Source organism: Pleurodeles waltl, chromosome 1_2 (genome assembly GCF_031143425.1).
Source record: "Pleurodeles waltl isolate 20211129_DDA chromosome 1_2, aPleWal1.hap1.20221129, whole genome shotgun sequence".
Taxonomy (NCBI): Eukaryota; Metazoa; Chordata; class Amphibia; order Caudata; family Salamandridae; genus Pleurodeles; species Pleurodeles waltl.
This window is the reverse complement of record NC_090437.1, coordinates 693,148,763-693,171,354: the sequence shown is the minus strand read 5'-3', so window position 1 is coordinate 693,171,354 and position 22,592 is coordinate 693,148,763. Positions and strand designations below refer to the sequence as shown.

At 43.9% G+C, this 22,592-nt stretch overlaps 1 protein-coding gene across 2 annotated transcripts in view; it reads left to right on the top strand.

The window, feature by feature from the left end:
• The first annotated feature begins 9,170 nt into the window (after window positions 1-9,170).
• Window positions 9,171-22,592, top strand: part of SH3D19 (SH3 domain containing 19) — a 324,933-nt gene continuing 311,511 nt past the window's right edge. The window contains exon 1 of one of the 2 annotated variants that reach the window (XM_069242645.1): window positions 9,171-9,823. In XM_069242645.1, coding sequence (XP_069098746.1) covers window positions 9,721-9,823 — 103 coding nt within the window. In that variant the 5' untranslated portion in view covers window positions 9,171-9,720. The remainder of the gene's footprint in view (window positions 9,824-22,592) is intronic. The other variant, XM_069242646.1, reaches the window with a different exon arrangement.

Here is a 22,592-nt window from a genome sequence, read left to right as displayed (position 1 = left end):
GTCAGACTGGGACAGAAGATGGATCAGGGCACCAAAATAAACATGCCCCCATTAGAAAATCAGATGGCTAAAAAACTGGCCAACATATGCAAATTAGAGCAGTTTTCAGCTTGTAAAGAAACGCTTACAGGTGTTCACCATGGTATGGTAGACTGCCTGCATTTTGTGCGTGCTGCAGGAAATGTCTGTGGTAATATCAGGGAAATCAACTATAAAAACCGACCCACCAGACTATATAAGAGGTCCACAGACAGACAGAAAAACAGCCTACATAGAGACCTGTCAGACAAGCACCTCGCACGCTACCAAACTGCCCTATGGGTCAGTCTGACCCTGGTTTTCCCGAATAACTTTAGATGCATTTACTCATATAAGCATAGCTAAAACCAGTATCAGACACTTTTCTTGCTAAGGCTATCACTGCCCACAAAAAGAACAAGAAATTGAGGCACTATGCATTTTGGCTCCTGAAGCATGAAAATAAAGAAGTAGCTTACTCAGCTGAAATCCTTTTACATTTTTGTGACTAGTGAAGGACACCCCGCTGATCTCATGATCATAGGCACATGGTAATATGCTTTGTGTGAAATCTCACTAAGGGGCCAATAGTGGAAAATTGTGCGTAGTACATTGTAAATGTGGGTTTGTCTGAACTTGTAGAGCCTGACTCCACCAATGATTTCAGGGGAACTCTTGGTCAGTTGACTCTGTGAATCACAGTCTATTTATAGTCCTTTTGTTAATAAAGCTGTCAGATTCTAAGGGGTGTGCAAGGTGGTTTCTTTGGCACGTAATAGGTCACAGAAGGTAGCTAACAACATTATGGTTAATGAGATGTTAGCATTAAGTAGCAGATTTTAACACAACTCACTGGTACTTTGAAACCGTATCTGTTACCCACAAGAAAGTGCCTCAGGTCCCTGAACTATGCAATCTGCCAAAGACACCCTTGTAAAGCACAGGACATGGTGCATGTATGTCTCTTGCTGCACAAAATTGCTATGTACCTCGGACAACCAATACTGGAATTACAGGGCGGAAAAGCAGAGGTACTTCCGGGTATTTTATGGTGTTCTGTGCAGCATGCCATTTACAGGAACTACATTTCAAAACATCACGTGCTTAGATACAGAATACAATTAGCAGGGAAATGCACACGTGAAATTTCCATTATCACCTGCCAATCCACACCCGAGTAATAATGACTGTCATTAGTGTCATGGCAACTGGTATCATCTGTAGAACACCTCCAGGCCAGCGTCCGCCACCCACCATCACCAGAACAGCTATTACAGGTCTCACTGGCAATGACTGCCAGTTCAGAGGAGATGTTGTGGTAAAAAGAGAAGGAAGAAGGTTTGAGTATCATGCACAAAGGCTGTGCCCAATATTTAGAGGTGCTTAAATATCACAGGAAATTACACCATATGACTTTAACTCTGATGACATCACAGGGTGTGGCATTACTGAAGTGAAATCCCTACAGTAAGTGTAATATTAATAAAACAAATAAAAGTTAATTAACGTAGTTACATAGCTATTATAGTTACAAATAATACAACAAGTGAGTGCTGCTATGATATGGACTAGACGCATACCCAGGTGCAGCTATTAATTGGCAGATACAAATTCTATATGTTGAAATACAAACCTATATTCCCATGTTCCCAATTATATTTTCAAATGAATATTGACAGTCTCAGATGATCTGGTACAGGCTCAAATGCCTGACACAGCTAAAAAAAAATACCAACGCACAACCTTGGCTGATCATGTACCGCTCCAAATGTGTAGGTACAACCACTAAATGGGTCAGTGACAAGACACAGCATTATATATTTCAGCACAGCCTCAGGTGCTTACTCACAGGCTTAAGTGGCAGGCACAGCAATCAGAACAACCCAGGCATTTTCAAATTACCCAGGCAAATTGACAGAATACAAAGGAAAAACTCTTAGTGGACAAAAACAGCATGGCATGTCCAAGCACAACCTCAAATGCCCTGTTACAGGTGAGGAAAAAACGGTAGGTTACTAGGTAAGACTGAGTTTGGCATGCTTGTCAGAGAACTAGTATGTGCAGTTGAAAAAGACCATCAATCTTGCTTTGTTTCCTTACAAAATGTAGCCACTTATGTTAAAACCCCAACTGATTGAATGTTCGCCAACCACCTGGTTGTATCTGTCTTAATGAAATATGAAGGTGCTGTACTAAGTTATTGTTCTTCATTGTTTATTCTTGATCTGTATTTTCCCATCTGACAAACGGCAAGGAAAAAAATACAATATTGTTTGTCTGTAAATCTGACAATGTTGGAAAGTGGCGTTGAGTCCAGTAGTTCCTCATCCGGTTGAGAATAATGGAGGTAATAGGAATCCTGTTGCTGAGCTGAGGTTGAGAGCTGAAAATTGAATGAGGTGCACCCTGGACCATTTATTTGTTTTGGGAGGTAACTTTAATAGCCTGCTCAACACAACATTATACAGATCATCATATATGACCAAACTGTACTCTAGGTGGGTTTATTTCCTGCAAATACTGCATTAAATTTTTTAAATCTCAGATCTTTGAATGTTTACGCATAGCCAGTTGCAGGGTTATTCATATTCTTCATACGGTCAAGAATGAAATATGAGAATAGAAGATCTGCTCAAAGGAAAGGGGCACCTGCACCTCTTTCAAGGGGTAGAGGTCATCACACTCTCTGACTTCCCATCCCTCCTCTGGGCTGTTAATATCCTGAACGAATATAATTCCAAGTGTATAGGTTACTGTGCCTTATCTTTGCTGAATTGTGAAAGTAAGATAAAAGAAAAATTAATAGTAAACAGATCGGTGGGATAACGTGTATTGGTAAAGAGCATGTTCACTCGCAGGCATCTTGGCGCTGAATAACAGATGTTTATTGTTACCCAACTCCATGGTATTCATTTTATCAACCTCAGAACTTGGATGAAAGGCTGAGTGGGCCCCCCAGGATTTGAATCTATGGCCATGAGGTCAAACACAGACCCCTACAGTGGACACATTAGTCTACTAAACCACCAGATCCTGCATCCTGTGGATAGTATCCACATTGATGTACTAGTATCATATAAGATTTGTTTCAGTGAGGAAAACAGCAAGTAATCTGAGACAACTTCACTTGTCATTGACAAATTAAAAAACATAGTTGACAATGGAGACAGAAAGAGTTTGTCCCAAATACTAGTCCTGGCTTTATAGGCTCAGAGGTGCAACAGGTGCAGAAATTTCTATAGTCCAGGTTTTATATAGAGACCCAATAGCAGTGGTTCGTGATAATGGCAAGATCTCAGCTGAACTGAAACTCAGGTGTGGGACAATACACCGTTACAAGTTAAGCCCTACCTCTTTGCACCCACCATGCACCAACTGGTGACCCTAGATTAACATGAGAATTTTAACTTAGTAGTAAGTAGAAAAAGGAACTGACGTAGTCTCGAGAGTTGGATACTTCTTCCATGCCCCTGAGAATACTATTCTAAACTTGCTTGGAAAAATCTGAGAATTCTAGGGAGGCTGGCTTGAAGATGAACTGGACTAAAACCGAGATTTCCCTTATGGTTCAGACCTGAATGAGGGAGAGCTGATTGAAATAGAGCTCAGGTGGGCATAGACATGCCTTACACACAATTCAATGCATATCACACTTGGAGAATAGAGACTTTTGAGACATATTATCCTGATACTTATAAAGGCACTTCCAGATAAATTCCTTTAAAAAGTCAGCTACTGCTATTTATGATGGGGAGGAGTGCCCTGTTATAAATGATAGCGCTTCCTGAATTCCTCTTATATTTTATTATCCTGTTTCACATTTATGGAATCCCACAGACCACTGCAGGACCTCATTCGGGTAAACCAGTATGTGTTGGGATATTCTAAAGCGAAGATGGAGATATCCGTAGTATACTGAGGTACAACGGTATATCTCAATTGCAAAATATGGTGATATGGTTTGAGGGAAAGCTTCATACCCCAGAGCAGCATTTGGAGGGGGTTACAACCTACACACCATGCAGTGTAATTTTGGTAAGCAGCTGTGGGACGTAAAAACCCCACCCAAATCATCCCTTGCAGTTTGGGACCAAACAAAAATCTTGGTACTAAAACACCATGAACCACCCTATGGGCCAAGTGGCAATCTTATATCTCCTGTGCAGGATCACACTGCCAGCCAAGCTTAAAAATCTACAGATATGGATTGCCTTTGACCTTTTCGTCAATGAGGTGTTTATTTCATTGGATATGCTCTACCAAGAATGAACTATGGAAAAGTATATATTTCTGTACATTCAATGCAGTAATATCTTCCTCTCTCTTATACATGAGCTTCTCAGGTGACACAAGCTCTTTCACTTCAGACTACTACGAGACAGAGAGGGGTCATTGGTGTAAGGCATTACAACAGATGTACTTGTAAAACTGAGAACACTGGCTGAAGGAAATGAGTGGAGAAGTGACTCATGCTCAATGTATGTACTGATGTACACAGGCTAAGCAAGAATCCATTCATGCTGTATTTAAGCTGTTCCGGTTCAACCATACACTTAGAGCGTATTCTACCACTGTGAACCTGCATAAGACCGACTCAATCAAATCAAATGGATGCCTAAGAGGCCAGCAAATGCAACATCTTATCTGTAAAAATGCAAATGCGTTTGTCTTTTGGGACTAGGCTGTGGCGTGCTTATATGGTTACTACAATGAACCATGTAGGCCTACATTCTATGTATGAGTCATGATGACCCAGATAAAAGCAGAAACCATATATAAGGAAATCTGTCTTGCTTATTTTTTTCCCGGCAAAAGAAGGCTGTGAAAGGTTCAGATGAGGAAAGATTACCAAATCTATGCAAATTGGTTGCACAATATAAGGGCACATGCTGTAAATTAGTTTGACACATTTAGACAGATGCAAAGTATATATATATCTTACCAATCCAAATTTGTAATAACGTGCCTTGAGTGGTAAAATGCATTTGTCATTTTACAGCTTGGCATGAATGGCACTAGGTAATCCTATGAGTAAGACTTTGCTGTAAAAATGGCAAAGGACATTGTCACTTTCTAAATCAGTGTGGAAACTTTGCTAGAAAAACAGACATTTGAGGTAAACAGATTTAGAGTAGCACTGGTGTTGTAGGGTGTGCTATATAAGAGCTGATCTCCACCTAAACATGGGAACTACCCAGAGTTCCTTGCTTTTTTGTTATATATATATATATATATATATATATATATATATATATATATATGCGTATATATATGTGTGTATATATGTGTGTGTGTGTGTATATATATATATATATATATATTACCTACTGGTGGTCGCCAGTAGGCTGTTACAGTTACGACCATTTTTCCATGGAAAAAGCGTTTTTGACTTGCCTATATCTTTGTCGCCGTTTGACGAATATTCACTAAATTTTCCAAAAAAAAGTGCCTCCATAATTCTTGTTGTACATGAAAGGTTTTGGGTTGATCCGTCAAGCAGGGGCCGAGAAAAAGTGGAGGGTAAAAAACATGTGGTTCCCTTGTTAATTCCCATAGGAGCTTTGAACACGACTACAGCCCAAGCCACTGTTTGGAACTACACCAAATTTGGCAGAAAACTAGCTTTCGGTGTGTATATATGTGTGTGTGTGTATATATATATATATATATATATATATATTACCTACTGGTGGTCGCCAGTAGGCTGTTACAGTTACGACCATTTTTCCATGGAAAAAGCGTTTTTGACTTGCCTATATCTTTGTCGCCGTTTGACGAATATTCACTAAATTTTCCAAAAAAAAAGTGCCTCCATAATTCTTGTTGTACATGAAAGGTTTTGGGTTGATCCGTCAAGCAGGGGCCGAGAAAAAGTGGAGGGTAAAAAACATGTGGTTCCCTTGTTAATTCCCATAGGAGCTTTGAACACGACTACAGCCCAAGCCACTGTTTGGAACTACACCAAATTTGGCAGAAAACTAGCTTTCGGTATGCAGATTACGATTTCAGTTATTTGGTGTAAATCCATTCATTAGTTTACAGAAATTAAAGAAAATCTAAATTTGTATATCTGAGGTTGCAAATAACTTGCAAATATTCATGAATTTTCACAAATGCACAGTGAATAGAAGTGCTGTAATTGGCTGGCCACAACCTAAACAGAAAGTTGCGGCTGCCAATATATGGTTTCGGGACATGGTCCCGGGCCTGAAAAACAAAATGAAAATTAGCATAAGGGGTCAGGGTAGAGATACCCTGACCCCAGGGGTGTGATATAGGGGTGTTTGAGGTTAAATTATGTGTTTTAAATGATTTTGTTTCACTGTGTGCGATAATCGAGATTAATCGCAAATAAGCAAAAAAAAAGTTATTAAAAAACCTTCGCAGACTGTACATACACTAATTCATTCACTCATACATGCACTCAGAGACTCATGCACCCACCTGCACACCCACTCAGAGACTCATACACCTACTCAGACCCACTCATAGACTCACACACCCACTTTTAGACCCACTCACTCACAGATCCACTGACAGAGACAGGCCCTGGGGTCAACGCCCTTTGGCCGTCGCAGCACCAGGTTGGTTGGTTATGAGGGCTTGGCTGCAGGGCCTGGCCACAGGCCAGCCCCTGCGGCCAACCCCCGCCACGCATGGCCTACGGCCGTGCTTGGCGGTGGTTGGAATAATGTATAGTAATTAAAATTACTTTACATTATAAAACCATAGAAAGTCACTAGAAAAAACAAAGGTTACAGGGAGGTTATAGTTAGGTTCTGAATTTACTCATATAAAACCGTAGAGATTCAGAAGTTAGAGTTATTTCAAGTAACTATAACTTGTGCCCTAAGGTAACAATAACTCACGCCTTTGCTGTGCACAGCTAATTATTTCACATATTATCTAACTGATGACACCTTCAATGGCATCTCTGATATTATCACTGCAACATTTGTAATAAAACTATTAGTGAAAAAACTGTGCATGGCGAGGGCACGAGTTATAGTTACCTTAGGGCGCGAGTTATAGTTACTTGAAATAACTCTAACTGCTAAATTTCTATGGCTTTGTACAAGTAAATTCAGAACCTAACTATAACGTCCCTGTAACCTCTGGTTTATTCAGTGAAAATATATATATATATATATATATATTGAAAAAAACAAAGTTACAAGGACATTATAGTTAGGTTCGCTTTTTACATGCACGAAACCTTAGAAATTCAACAGTTATTGTTATACTTATCTCAAGACACTATAACTCGTGCTCTAAAGTAACTATAACTTATGTGCCTGCCATGCACAGTTTATCATCAATAATTTTATTGCAAATGTTGCAGTGATATTATCAATGATGTCATGGAAGATGTCATTACTGATAAAATATGTGGGGTAAGTAGCAGTGCATGTCGAGGGTGCGATTTAAAGTTACCTTAGAGCACAATGCCCTAGCCCTCCCTTTAAATTATATTTGTGGACGCCCCGGGGAGGTGGTGGTCTCCGGGGCCCTGCAGGGTGATGGAGGGGGGCTGCATGGCCCCCTTCCAATAGAAAAGAGAATCAGCCTGCTCCTGGGAGGTGGTGGTCCCCAGTGCCAAGATTGTCCATTGTATGGGGGCTGCGTTCACCCACTCCCTGCAAAATATACATTTACATGCCCCCGGGACCTGGCCCACCCAGGGGCTAATCTTTAAACAAGCGCGGTAGACCTTATATAAAGGGCCACTGGAATTATGCCACAGGAGTGGGCCAAATTATGCGGCAGGGTTGAGTAAATTATGAGGCAAGAAACGGCAAATTATGCAGCATAATGCGAAACAGTTTGAAATAGCATTACTTCATTATTTAATCCATTTTAAACTTGGTAACACTCTCTGGGCATTGGTTGCACCTCATTAGTACCAGTTTAGTATCCAAATATAGTGATAAGCAACAGAAAGGTGACCAGACCAGCTTTGCAAGGGGATTTCCACGGCGCAGCAACACATGTTGAATTTTTAGACCTTTTTAGCCGTTTGCAGTTAGAAACAAAGTTTTTTGTTAAATTCTGTATATTATGCAACAGATTATGGATTATGTTAGAAATGTGGTAAATCTATAATTGTGTGAAAATCACCGCACAGTCACATTATACCAGTGGCCTTGTTTATATATAATGAGGCTCTTCACATGTATACCACGTAGGAGTAGAATGTGAGAAGAGATGAAAGATAAACTTCCTCTTAGCAATAAATTAAATGTCACCTTAATTAATCACGTCTGATATATTTACGTAATTTTAATGCTGTAGATCTATGAGAACGAATTGTGCAAGCTCATGTGACAGACAGAACAAAAATATTTGCTATTATAATATTAAATCACTGAAGTAAACGTAAGCAGACACTGACAATTTCGTGGTATCTGTTTCATGCTCATGTTTTGTGCAGTTTTCCCGATAAGGAATTATCTGACAGTTGTAATGTCTTTGAATAATCATTTTAGGCAGTGAGTGTGTTGCCACATACAGTAAACATATTGTGTTTTATTAATAAGTTATTAGGTACGAGTTATACGCGTTATGCCCAGTTCTAATTGAATTGCTGCGTTGAACTAAGGTAAACACAAGCAGGGCTTTGCACTACACAGTTCCGTCCTTATACAATTATGCACTCATGACCGTTTGCTGCACCGTATTCATTTGACCATCCATCAGGCATGCAGCTGTATGCTTCTGATGGAAATGTCTTCTTTATTCAGAAAAGAATCAATTCTGCATGTAAGTGACACATTCAGACGGCTCTCTGTTCGGAAACCCCCAGATAAGAGTGCGCCACACATCGAGGATCTCACTGGCTCGTGTGCAGAATGTTTATGTACAAAAAGGTCTTTTTCTTTAATCCCGAGTGGCCTAGGCTAGATATGTCAATGTATGCAAGTGCGAGTTCTGTGGGTTGAACAGAAGCAGTCGCCACCACATCACCCCTTTATTACGATAATTAATCTACCCACTTCCCTCCCTCTGGGTCCGTTTTCCTCTCAGTCCCTCAACCCCCCTTGCTCTGGTGTCCCCCTCCTGCAGGTATCTCCGCCTCCGACTAAAGCACCAGGCGGCCCAATTTCCTGTTGACACCGGAATGTTTTAGACTGGAGGGCAGGCGAGGCAGCGCCAGTCCCTTTCCCTTCACCTTCCAGGCAGGGCGCTCTGCTTCAGCCCCTCCCAGCAGCATCCCCGGCCCCTGCCGTAGTCCAGGAGGACGCCGGGGAGACAGGCGGAGCAGGAATCCCCGAGCCAGTGAAAACTTTTCAGACAAGGAAGTGCTGGAGACGAGATAAGGAGCGGTAGCAGGAACGCTCGCACAGAGGGAGAGCGCAACAAAGAGCTACGCTGCTAATGAGGAGCTGGTGCAGGTCAGAGTGAGGGAACCCGTGTGCGGGGTGCTTAGCAGGGAACCCCAGCAGCAGCAGGCCTTGCTGCTTCCCAAGAATCACCTCTCCCCTCTGGACCGGGGCTGCCCTGAGAGTGACCGCCCCCGAGAGCCTGCTGACCCAAGCTTTCGGCCCTGGACCCTCCTCCCCGCCGCTCGGTGTGATGGACCTTCGCCCCGTCCCGGCCCGACCCGGCTGCAGGGCCCCGGTGCCGCTCTAGCCCGGCTGGTCGAGTGACCTCGGACGTGGTTTCCAGCCCCTTCTCCATGTCTTTCTCCCCCTCGCGCTGCTGATGGCTGAAGCCTGGCTGGAGGAAGAAGAGGAGGAGCTGAGGGAGCTCAGAGATAGCGCTGGCGGCCGCAGGAACAGGAGGGCCAGCGCTAACCCTGCAACAGGTAAGTTGCCGGTCTCCTAGTCACTGCTGGGCTCCCCGTGCCCTAAGCTGTCAGACCCATATATCCACAGTAACGTTTTAACTTGAAAAGGCCTGTATGTTAAAAAAAAAAAAAAAAAAATATTGTGATGAAAGTGAGCAAGATCGTCTTTGCAGTGGTTAATGCCCCCTCCCCCCCCCTTCCTTTTCCGTCAGCATTTGCTGCTGGTAACCTTGAAATCTCTCCGAATCCATATGATTGGGTGAGAGTGAAAACAAGTTGTAACAGCTATGGTTTCCGAAAGGATCTATTTATCTTTTTAGTCAGCATTATGAGATTTGTATGTATATATTTAAAAAAGTGGGACCAGATGTACATGTAAACCTTTGTTTCTAAATTTGCATTACTGAAATTATTTATATGTTTTTTTTTTTTTTTTTACAATGTTGCTTGCTGGGCCGTGTTAGAGCGTGGATGGGTTTTGGACAGGAGTGGCCACCTGCCTACATTGGTAGACCCAGATCTAGCACAAACGTCTTCGAAGAAAAGATTTATTTTTTGCCTAAATAACTTCAGGTATTTGATGGAGTGCAGAATAGTAGATAAGATTTTCCAGAAACATGGCCTATCTGCAGCTATTTCATATACAGTGCCTTCCAGGAACCCATTGAGATACAAAGCACTCAAGTGCTGTTTCATATGCTAGGCACATCCAGATCTATTCCGTATGCAAGGCCCACCTGAATCTATTCCGTATGCAAGATCCACCTGAATCTATTCCGTATGCAAGATCCACCTGAATCTATTCCGTATGCAAGATCCACCTGAATCTATTCCGTATGCAAGGCCCATCTGAATCTATTCCGTATGAATCTATTCCGAGTGCAGAATAGTAGATAAGATTTTCCAGAAACATGGCCTATCTGCAGCTGTTTCATATACAGTGCCTTCCAGGAACCCATTGAGATACAAAGCACTCAAGTGCTGTTTCATATGCTAGGCACATCCAGATCTATTCCGTATGCAAGGCCCACCTGAATCTATTCCGTATGCAAGGCCCACCTGAATCTATTCCGTATGAATCTATTCCGTATGCAAGGCCCACCTGAATCTATTCCGCATGCAAGGCCCACCTGAATCTATTCCGCATGCAAAGCCCACCTGAATCTATTCCGTATGCAAGATCCACCTGAATCTATTCCGTATGCAAGGCCCACCTGAATCTATTCCGTATGCAAGGCCCACCTGAATCTATTCCGTATGAATCTATTCCGTATGCAAGGCCTATCTGAATCTATTCCGCATGCAAGGCCCACCTGAATCTATTCCGTATGCAAGATCCACCTGAATCTATTCTGTATGCAAGATCCACCTGAATCTATTCCGTATGCAAGGCCCACCTGAATCTATTCCGTATGCAAGGCCCACCTGAATCTATTCCGTATGCAAGGCCCACCTGAATCTATTCCGTATGCAAGGCCCACCTGAATCTATTCCGTATGCAAGGCCCACCTGAATCTATTCCGTATGCAAGGCCCACCTGAATCTATTCCGTATGCAAGGCCCACCTGAATCTATTCCGTATGCAAGGCCCATCTGAATCTATTCCGTATGCGAGGCCCACCTGACTCTATTCCGCATGCGAGGCCCACCTGAATCTATTCCGCATGCGAGGCCCACCTGAATCTATTCCGCATGCGAGGCCCACCTGAATCTATTCCGCATGCGAGGCCCACCTGAATCTATTCCGCATGCGAGGCCCACCTGAATCTATTCCGCATGCGAGGCCCACCTGAATCTATTCCGCATGCGAGGCCCACCTGAATCTATTCCGCATGCGAGGCCCACCTGAATCTATTCCGCATGCGAGGCCCACCTGAATCTATTCCGCATGCGAGGCCCACCTGAATCTATTCCGCATGCGAGGCCCATCCGAATCTATTCCGTATGAAAGGCCCATCCGAATCTATTCCGTATGAAAGGCCCATCCGAATCTATTCCGTATGAAAGGCCCATCCGAATCTATTCCGTATGAAAGGCCCATCCGAATCTATTCCGTATGCAAGGCCCATCCGAATCTATTCCGTATGCAAGGCCCATCCAGACCTATTCCATACACAAAATCCATCTGGATCTATTTTATATGCAAGATCTATCCGGATCTAATCCATATTTAAGACCCATCCAGATGTATTCCGTATACAGGAGCCATCAGGAGGTATTACATATGCAGGACCCATAATAAAAAAAACTCTAGGTTCAAGGTCAGTCAGTAGACCACCCATAGAAGAGGCCCACCAGTAACTATTGCACATGAAGGCACAGCAGAAACTTTTCCAGAGACACAGGTCATCAGTAGATTTTCCAGAGAAGAGGCCTATCACAAAATAAAAGTTCTGCCATAGCACTCGGCTCTTAAGAAACCTCATTTTCACCAGTTAGTAATTGGTGGATTGGAGACTGAAGTACAGGTGGTAGTGCAAAGACATTTGGGGATGTTTTGACAAATTAGTTTGATTTGGCAGAAAGATTTGACAAGGGATGTCAAGTTGTATCTGGTCATGTGATGGGAACCAATGAGTTATTCTCACGTTGCTTAAATATTCAGAGAATTGTATGGATCCATCCCCTTTAGCGGGAATGGGCATTTTTATTATGTTTGCAAAGCTACAAAATTGTTGTTTTGCAGTGTTCTTTGGGAGGGAATGTAAATTAGTGACAAATATGAGCTGCAAGCAGAAACCATCTCAGGCTAAGGAAAGGTTTCGGCATGCACCCTCTGTTCCCAAGAAGAGAGGGGACGTGTTCTCACAGGTTCTTGATTATTATTTCTGCCAGGGCGCCATTCAATCAGACAAGTGTGATGTCACCCAAGCTTGCGTGTGGATGAAACAATCTGTAGTACTGGAGCCCTCTGTACCGTTTGGCAGTCAGTTTATAACTTTACTGGGAGTTTTCAGCCTGTAAGAGTTAACCTTTGTACAAACGTTGGATCCTACCTACATAGAACTGTGGTGCTGCCTTCTGAGGGACGAGTCTGACACAGTGTTGTCTTTTGAAGCGCAGTATCACCGAATTGTCGTGGCGCTTTGCATATATTTGCTTATTGTTAGCAGACCAAGCAGAGGCTGTGCATATCTGTTTGTTTACGGCAAACGAGCAGCGTTCCTGAGGAGATCGCCGGCAAATGCGTCACTGGAAGCTGTTGGGCAAGGACTAGAGTTCAGGCCCCGGTGATAAGGGCGCGATTGGAGGCGTGACTAGTGGCCTGTGGTGTCAGGAGGGTTTAGGGAGGAAATTCCGGAAGTACAGAGCTGAAGAGTGAATGGGTACATGTCAGAAACTACCTCATACATTTAATGCTATGTATTTAACATTTCATTACAGTCTAAAGTTCTACCTTCAACAGCATATTTTACATGCATCATAAAGGCTGTAAAGATCTCCATATATCTGAGTGAGGCAACCTTTTTTCATCAGTCATTTTGGGAGAGGTTCCAATTTTATTTTTGTAAACCCTAGGGTTAAAACAAAATAATTAAGGTGTGCACATTTACAAATATCTTAGTTTAAAGGTCACATATTTAGAGAGCAGTCTGAATTTGGAGATTGTGAATTTATTCTGCACTTCAGGATATTCTGCAGACCCAGAAATGCTAATTGTATTTTTTTATTGGGGTGAAAAACCATGTATGGCAATTCACCAGCATATCAGGAATAATGGAAGTAACCTCACACGCCATTTGACTTCAGTGACATCGCATTACCTTTTGACTCTAAATCCCAGGAAGTGATAATACATTATGTTGATTCTGATATTCAAATTCTCGGCCTCGCTAAAGCCTAATGTATATGTCAAAGAGAGAACGTAATTATAAATAACAAGGAGATGCACAAAAAAGAGACTGAAAAAACAGCACTGATTTATGTCCACCTATAGTAATTCATACAGACCGTATATTGAATATGAACTATTTCATTAGCTTGAAATACCCCTTATCATTGCTAGTTTTGTTTTCTGATCAAGTGTAAGGCACTTTCGTTTGTATGGATCACATTAGCAATTTTTTTTTTCTTCTTCTTTTTTTATTCAAACAACCAATTTTTCATGTACTCACAATAATGTAGCATGGGAATAAATGTAATTTTGTTATGCTTTTTACAATTTATTTTTAATTTTTTGATATATTCCATCGAGTGTGCATTTCACTGCTGAATGTGTTTATTTTATACAACTGAAAGTGTAATGTACCAGTGGCAGCCACAGAGAGTAAACAGTGCTCACGAGGACACTCTTTACCTTCTGCTCTTGGCAAGGGGCTAGCAGGTGTAGCAACTGCTACCTTTGACAACCCCCGAGTGACTTCCTTGGAAAACTGTGTAAGGCCCTAACTAAGGGCCTTTAGAAGAGGCGTGGCCAGTGAAATTAACAAGGTGGCCAAATACCTATGGACTAGGATCATGTGCTTGCCAAATTCATAAATGGCTTTCATTTCCAAAGAGAATTACTGAAGTCAGCACGCAACAACATAGTGACAGTTTTATAGCACCTCACTCTGGGCCGTTAGTAATTATGTCTTTGACGTGGTATGTGGAGCTTCCAAGCAGAGCAAAGGATTTTAAACATTTATCGTTCAGTTACCACGGTTTACTTCCTAAATTTCAGTACCACTTGTGTGAAAAAGGGTTGCCCTTGTTTCTGGCACCCATTTTCACACATAATGCTTACAAAAATAGTCACATAAGAGCACACCATACACTTATGCTTGTGTTTGTTTTTGTTTTTTTTAATACCCTCCGGTTACTGTTAAACATCACTGTATATATTGGATGTTACTGCTACTCACCCGGGGCTACTCATTTTATCGACCTTAAAAAAGATGAAAAGCTGGATCAGATTTGAACCTACATCTTCCCCATTGCCTAAAGATATTCACCTTAGGAATATTAACCCACTGAGCCATCTAAACTGTTATATTCGCTGCTCAGTGTATCAGCTAATAAGGTTGCTCCTTGGAATAGGAAAAACATCTTACAGATGTGTATTCAGCAAGTCTCAAGTTCTGATACTAGTAAAATAATGTGACTTCTGCAGTGCAATCTGCAGCTCGAGGTTTGAGTCCTAGAATATTCCTCAGTGAGTTCGCCCATTTGTTGTAAAGATTCAGGGGTAGCTGAAGGCCACAAGTTATATTGCTGATAAGAGAACTCAGTGAGTTATAGTTATGTACAGGATGCAGAACCCTGCAGGTAATATGAAGAGCCTTTGTTTGCCATTTTGCAGAACTAGCTAAAGCTGTCTTTTGGGGCGGAGGAGGGTGATAAAATAAGCACCATTCAATCAATCCTCAGTGATTTATAAAGCACAGCAAATCACTCACGAGGGTCTCAAGGCGCAGGAGTTTTTATCTGTTTTGTGGTGATCTTGTTCATTTGAACAGCCAGGTTTTGAGTCCTTTCCTGAATTGCCGGAGCAATGAGACAGTTCTGAGGTTCAGGGCAAGGTTGTTCTAAGCTTTGGCTGCCAGGTGTGAGAAGGATCGTCCTCCACCGTTGCCATGGCGGATCAGGAGGGTGTCTGCGAGGAAGAGGGAGGCGGATCGTAGGTGCTTGGTTGGTTGGTGGAAGGTCATGCGTTTGTTGATGCAGGGCTTTGTATGCCATTGAACTGAGAGGTAATTTATACCCATTACTGAATGTCAAAAACTACTCCTTATGTGCTGTATACTATATACACAAGCAGTACAAGTATAATTAATAAACAAAGTTTACAGTGCCTAGATTCAAGGGTGCCACAAAGAATATCAGAGTGCCTCTTATAATAGAATAGTTATGCCTGAAATATCTTCCCAAATATTGTAGGATGATGTCAATTAAATCGGGGCTCTTTCTTGATGCTAGCAACATCAATACACCAGCGACCTGCTCAGTGTGCAGGACAGGGCTCTGGAGGGTAGATTTGAGGCTCAGAATGCTGTACTGCTGCTCCCCATCCCAGGTATCTGATCAGAATGCTGGGTGCTGCTCAGCATACAAAGGATGCTTCTCTGTATGCCAGATGAACTTTCGGTGGATGGTTGCCTCCAGTGATGCCAGGCCCTTCTGCTATCCCATTTCTTTGTAGCTCCAACCTCAATATCCCTAGTAGCTGGAGGTGGTTCCTTGCCTCCAGTTCGCATTGTTGCTTGGAAATTACTTGGGAAGCATTTTTTGAGACTGTCCTACACACAAGTTGCTTGGCAGACATTGGGAGATGGATAAAAGGGATAAGTAACTGGGCAGGAAGCATCTGAAAAGAGCATTCACAGAACTGCTCTTGCATGTCTATGTGTCAGAACTCCTGCTTGTCAGATTAGAAAATCACACAAGAAGGCCTAGGGTTTGAATAGTACATAGGACCCCTACAAAAAGCATGGGGCTTCAGTTATTGGGTCACAGAATGCCTTCCATCAGTAACTTTCTTGTTTCTAAGGGAAGGCTGTGGGTTATAAAATGATCTATATCTGCACTCCCAGGAGTTTATCAACTTCAAAGGATACTTGAGTCTTTGAGGCTTAATTGGGTCAGTCGAGAGAAAGAGGGGTGGGGTGGTGAGAAATATATGAGTTGGAAGTGCAACACCTGGCAAGCGGCAAGCCTTAAATGTCTGCATCAGGAATTGTGGGTAGCAGTTGTTATGAAGCTGGCATTCTCCCATTTATATAGAACGTAAAGGTGTTTTTATCCAGTTATAATCCAGGGTAAGCAGCGGTCACTGTGGTGCAGAATTTGATTCATTGTTTGCATGTTGTGGGCACTGGCACAGATTTTTTGGTCTCACTGACCTATTTTTGTCATTCTTATTTTGACCCAGAGTAAATATAGAAAAGCAAAAAAGGGAGAACAAAGAAACAAGTGAAACAAAAAGAGTGAGATAAGAAAAAGCCATGGAAACAACCCTCAAGATTGAGATAAAGTGACATAAATTGTACTGTAGTGGACGAAAGATCCACGTGGTGGAATTGCAGGCAGCCTGGTGTTTGGATCTATGAGGTGGAATCAGCAGGCAGCCTGGTGTTCGGATCCATGAGATGGAATTTGCAGGCAGCCTAATGTTCAGTTCTATGAGGTGGATTCGGCAGGCCACCTAGTGTTTGGATCCACGAGGTGGAATCAGCAGGCAGCCTGGTCTTCAGATCCACAAGGTGAAATCGGCAGGCAGCCTGGTGTTTGGATCCACGAGGTGGAATCGGCAGGCAGTCTGGTGTTTGGATCCACAATGTGGAATTGGCAGGCTGCCTGGTGTTTGGATCTATGAGGTGAAATGGGCAGGCAGCCTGGTGTTTGGATGCACAAGGTGGAATCGGCAGGCAGTCGGGTGATTGGATCCACAAGGTGAAATCGGCAGGCAGCCTAGTGTTTGGATCCACGAGGTGGAATCGGCAGGCAGTCTGGTGTTTGGATCCACGAGGTGGAATCGGCAGGCAGTCTGGTGTTTGGATCCACGAGGTGGAATCGGCAGGCAGCCTGGTGTTTGGATCTATGAGGTGAAATCGGCAGGCAGCCTGGTGTTTGGATGCACAAGGTGGAATCGGCAGGCAGTCGGGTGATTGGATCCACGAGGTGAAATCGGCAGGCAGCCTGGTGTTTGGATCTATGAGGTGGAATCAGCAGACAGCCTGGTGTTTGGATGCACAAGGTGGAATCGGCAGGCAGACTGGTGTTTTGGTGCACAAGGTGGAATCGGCAGGCAGCCTGGTGATTGGATCCATGAGATGGAATCGGCCGGTAGCCTGGTGATTGGATCCACGAGGTGAAATCGGCAGGCAGCCAGGTGTTTGGATGCACAAGGTAGAATCGTCAGACAGCCTGGTCTTCGGCAACACGGAATTGAACAGCCATACAGCAGGCTCCTAAGAACAAAAAATGGGCCCCTACATTTATTTATTAATTTATTGATTTTACAGATTAAGCACTGGCATCCCATGGGCATTAGTTTAGTTTGTCTAATGGGCCTGCAATATTAGGATAACGAAAATAGGAATGAGCAGCATCTCACGTTTTTTCATCCAGTGTATAATTGGTTCCTATGAAGCCGTGGGTCACAGATAATAGATTTATCTTGATTTTGTGTAGCAAACCAGTGGCATGAGTTTCATTTCTTTACTACCAGGACAAAGTGTCGTGGATAGGAAGATTGAGTTGTGTTATATAGCTTGAAAACGCTCAACTTCAGGATTGTGTACAAGAAATTGGGTATATATCTTGGGCCACGGGTTGCTACTTGTTATTGATAGATGCATGCAGTAGATTGTTCTTCTGAAGTTCAGTAGGTAAGCAGACAGATCCATAGGAATGTAGACAGGAAGCAAAGAGGGCACAATCAGGTTCTGTGGGTGCAACAATACCTAAAGAAAATAGCATGGGGAGGAGGAATAAAAGAATGGAGGAGAGTTTACAGATTCGCTCTTGTGATACCTCTGAACACAGAGCCTACCCGAGTTGAAGCATTGCCTTTAGGGCCAGATGTACGACCCAGAGTTTTGCGACTCACAATTTGCGACTCGTTTGTGAGGTAGGTCTCAATTGGTCGCAATGAGGTAGGTCGCAATTTGCGACCCCATTGGGAATGGCCGCCCTCACAGGGATGGTGACCTGCTGGGGATGTCTGTCACTGCTTTTAAAAAAAGCAGTATATATATTTTTTGAAATGCAGCCCGTTTACCTGAAGGGACCCCTTCCCATTTGCGAATAGGTTAGCACCAGTTTGAAACTGGTGCGAACTGTGATTGTTTTGTGACCTCATTCATGGTCACAAAACAATGCTACGTCGCGCTGTGACTCGCAATTAAGAAGGGAACACCCCTTCCTTGTTGCAACTTGCAAACCTATTTTGTGATTCGGTAAATAGATTACTGAATCGCAAAAGAGGGTTTGTACATACCAAAATGTTTTTTCCCTGTCGCCAACGGTCCGATTCTTTGAATCGGGCCGTTTGCAACACGAAAAATGGTACATACATGTGCCCCTATGTTATTAGCGCAATCTGAACAAGAGTAAATAGGATGGACTAGGTAGCAGGCCCTTTGTGCTCCGAAAGGAGATTTAATGTATGTGTACTTTAGAAAAAAAAACTCAGGTTTTATTTTCATAAAGGGACCTTTGAGGAAGCAAAACTGGAATTGGAATAGGGATCTAATTCCAACCCATGTGGGCAGAAATGATGACGCAAGCAAACACGCACTTTTTATATGTCTGCTTCTGGTTATGGGATTTCACCCTACTTTACTTATGAAGAGCTTGGAAAGCCCGAAAGATAAAGCCTATCTCAACGATGGTGCATCACAGCGGTGGTTCTCAACAATTTGAACAGGAGCAACACAGCTGCTGGGGTCAAAGCGCTAGGTAAGTGCAAACCGTTTCGAAGAGGCTGGCAGCTGTCTTGCATAATTTTAGGGCGAAACTTTGTTTTCACGTAGCAGTCTGAAAAATAATCATTGTGCAATTGTACTGGTGATCGGAAGTGTGAGAAACACAGCACTCCTTGTCATGTGTGTGTCTGTGGTCTCGGTGCGAGCAGCACAACTGTGGGAAACGATAGCAGCAGCACTCTTATTGCAGTGACTGCAGGATTCAGAGTGGACACAGCAGGACTGGCAAGTTATGATAGCAGATGCTGTGGGTACTGACAGAAGCAGTAGCAGTAGGGACATGCAGTGAATGCAGCAGTCGGATCCACATTAAGTGTCACCAGCTGGATTACAGGATATGCTGGCAGCAGGTGCTGCATTAAGTGAAAGCAGCAGTAGGGACTAGCAGTGAATGCAGCAGTAGGATCCACATTGTGTCACCAGCTAGACTACCGGATATGCTGGCAGCAGGTGCTGCATTAAGTGAAAGCAGCAGTCGCAGTGAGGACCAGCTGTAGGATCCGCATTGTGTCAGCAGCTAGACTACAGGATATGATGGCAGCAGTACCAGTAAGGACTGGCAGTAGGATCTACATTAAATATCAGCACCTAGACCACAGGATATGATAGTGGCAGGTTCTGCATGCAATGAACGCTGCAGTCGCAGTGAGGACCAGCTGTAGGATCCGCATTGTGTCAGCAGCTAGACTACAGGATATGATGGCAGCAGTACCAGTAAGGACTGGCAGTAGGATCTACATTAAATATCAGCACCTAGACCACAGGATATGATAGTGGCAGGTTCTGCATGCAATGAACGCTGCAGTCGCAGTGAGGACCAGCTGTAGGATCCGCATTGTGTCAGCAGCTAGACTACAGGATATGATGGCAGCAGTACCAGTAAGGACTGGCAGTAGGATCTACATTAAATATCAGCACCTAGACCACAGGATATGATAGTGGCAGGTTCTGCATGCAATGAACGCTGCAGTCGCAGTGAGGACCAGCTGTAGGATCCGCATTGTGTCAGCAGCTAGACTACAGGATATGATGGCAGCAGTACCAGTAAGGACTGGCAGTAGGATCTACATTAAATATCAGCACCTAGACCACAGGATATGATAGTGGCAGGTTCTGCATGCAATGAACGCTGCAGTCGCAGTGAGGACCAGCTGTAGGATCCGCATTGTGTCAGCAGCTAGACTACAGGATATGATGGCAGCAGTACCAGTAAGGACTGGCAGTAGGATCTACATTAAATATCAGCACCTAGACCACAGGATATGATAGTGGCAGGTTCTGCATGCAATGAACGCTGCAGTCGCAGTGAGGACCAGCTGTAGGATCCGCATTGTGTCAGCAGCTAGACTACAGGATATGATGGCAGCAGTACCAGTAAGGACTGGCAGTAGGATCTACATTAAATATCAGCACCTAGACCACAGGATATGATAGTGGCAGGTTCTGCATGCAATGAATGCTGCAGTCGCAGTGAGGACCAGCTGTAGGATCCGCATTAAGTGTCAGCAGCTAGACTACAGGATATGATAGCGGCAGGTTCTGCATGCAATGAAAGCAGTAGTAGCAGTAAGGATCAGCAGTAAGATCCGCATTAAGTGTCAGCAGCTAGACTACAGGATATGATAGCAGCCGGTGCTGCATACAGTGACAGCAACAGTAGGCAGCAATAGTGAATGCAGCAGTAGGATCTACATTCTGTCAGCAGCTAGACTATAGGATATACTAGCAGCAGGTGCCACATCCAATGACACCAACAGTAGCAGTAAGGTCCAGCAGGGAATGCAACACTAAGATCTACGTTAAGTATCAGCAACTAGACCACAGAATATGATAGCTGCAGGTGCCTCATGCATTGACAACAGAGGTAGCTGTAAGGACTGGCAGTGAAGGCAGCAGTAGGATCTACATTGTGTCTGCAGCTAGACTGCAGGATATGATGGCAGCAGGTGCCGCATGCAGTAGCAGTAACAGCAGCAGTAAGGCCCGACACTAGGATCCACCTTAAGTATCAGCAGCTACACTACAGGATATGATGGCAGTAGCTGCTGTATATAGTGACAGTAGCAGTAAGGCCCATCACTGGGATCTACATTAAGTGTTAGCAGCTAGACTGCAGGTTATGATGGCAGCAGGTGCTGCATGCAGTGACACCACCAGTAGCAGTGAGGACCTGCAGTGAATGCAGCACCAGGATCTACATTAAGTGCCAGCAGCTAGACTACAGGATATGATGGCAGCAGGTGCCGCATACAGTGACAGCAGCTGTAGCAGTGAGGACCTGCAGTGAATGCAGCACTGGGATGTACATTGTGTCAGCAGCTAGATTACAGGATATGATGTCAGCAGGTGCTGCATGCAGTGACAGCAGCTGTAGCAGTGAGGACCTGCAGTGAATGCAGTACTGGGATGTACTTTGTGCCAGCAGCTAGACTACAGGATATGATGTCAGCAGGTGCTGCATGCAGTGACAGCAGCTGTAGCAGTGAGAACCGGCAGTGAATGCAGCACCAGGAGCTATAAAAAGTGGCAGCAGCTAGACTGCAGGATATGATGGCAGCAGGTGCCGCATACAGTGACAGCAGCTGTAGCAGTGAGGCAGCTAGATTACAGGATATGATGGCAGCAGGTGCTGCATGCAGTGACAGCAGCTGTAGCAGTGAGGACCTGCAGTGAATGCAGCACTGGGATGTCCTTTGTGCCAGCAGCTAGATTACAGGATATGATGGCAGCAGGTGCTGCATGCAGTGACACCAGATGTAGCAGTGAGGACCTGCAGTGAATGCAGCACTGGGATGTACTTTGTGCCAGCAGCTAGATTACAGGATATGATGGCAGCAGGTGCTGCATGCAGTGACACCAGATGTAGCAGTGAGGACCTGCAGTGAATGTAGCACTAGGATGTACATTGTGTCAGCAACTAGACTACAGGATATGATGGCAGCAGGTGCTGCATGCAGTGACAGCAGCTGTAGCAGTGAGGACCTGCAGTGAATGCAGCACCAGGATCTACAAAAAGTGCCAGCAGCTAGACTGCAGGATATGACGGCAGCAGAAGTGCAGCAGGCCTCAGAGTGAACACAGTAGTTCTAAAGAATGGCACAACATGGCAGTGGGAGGATCTCCAGGAAATGTTTACAAAGAAGGGAAGCTTTCACTATGGCCGCTCTTTGCGAGAGACACAAGCTTGTTTTTTGCATCTGTGCTGTACTTGTTCTGTGACGAAGTAAAGCTTGCACGTCTGCGTTCTGTGTGGGAGAGAAGCTTGCATTGCTTCCTGGCTGTGCCTGTTCTATGAGGTAGAGGCGCTTGTATTGTTGATGTACCCGTTGCACCTGTTCTGTGAGGAAGGGAAGCTTGCGCTGTTTCTACCTGTATTGTAC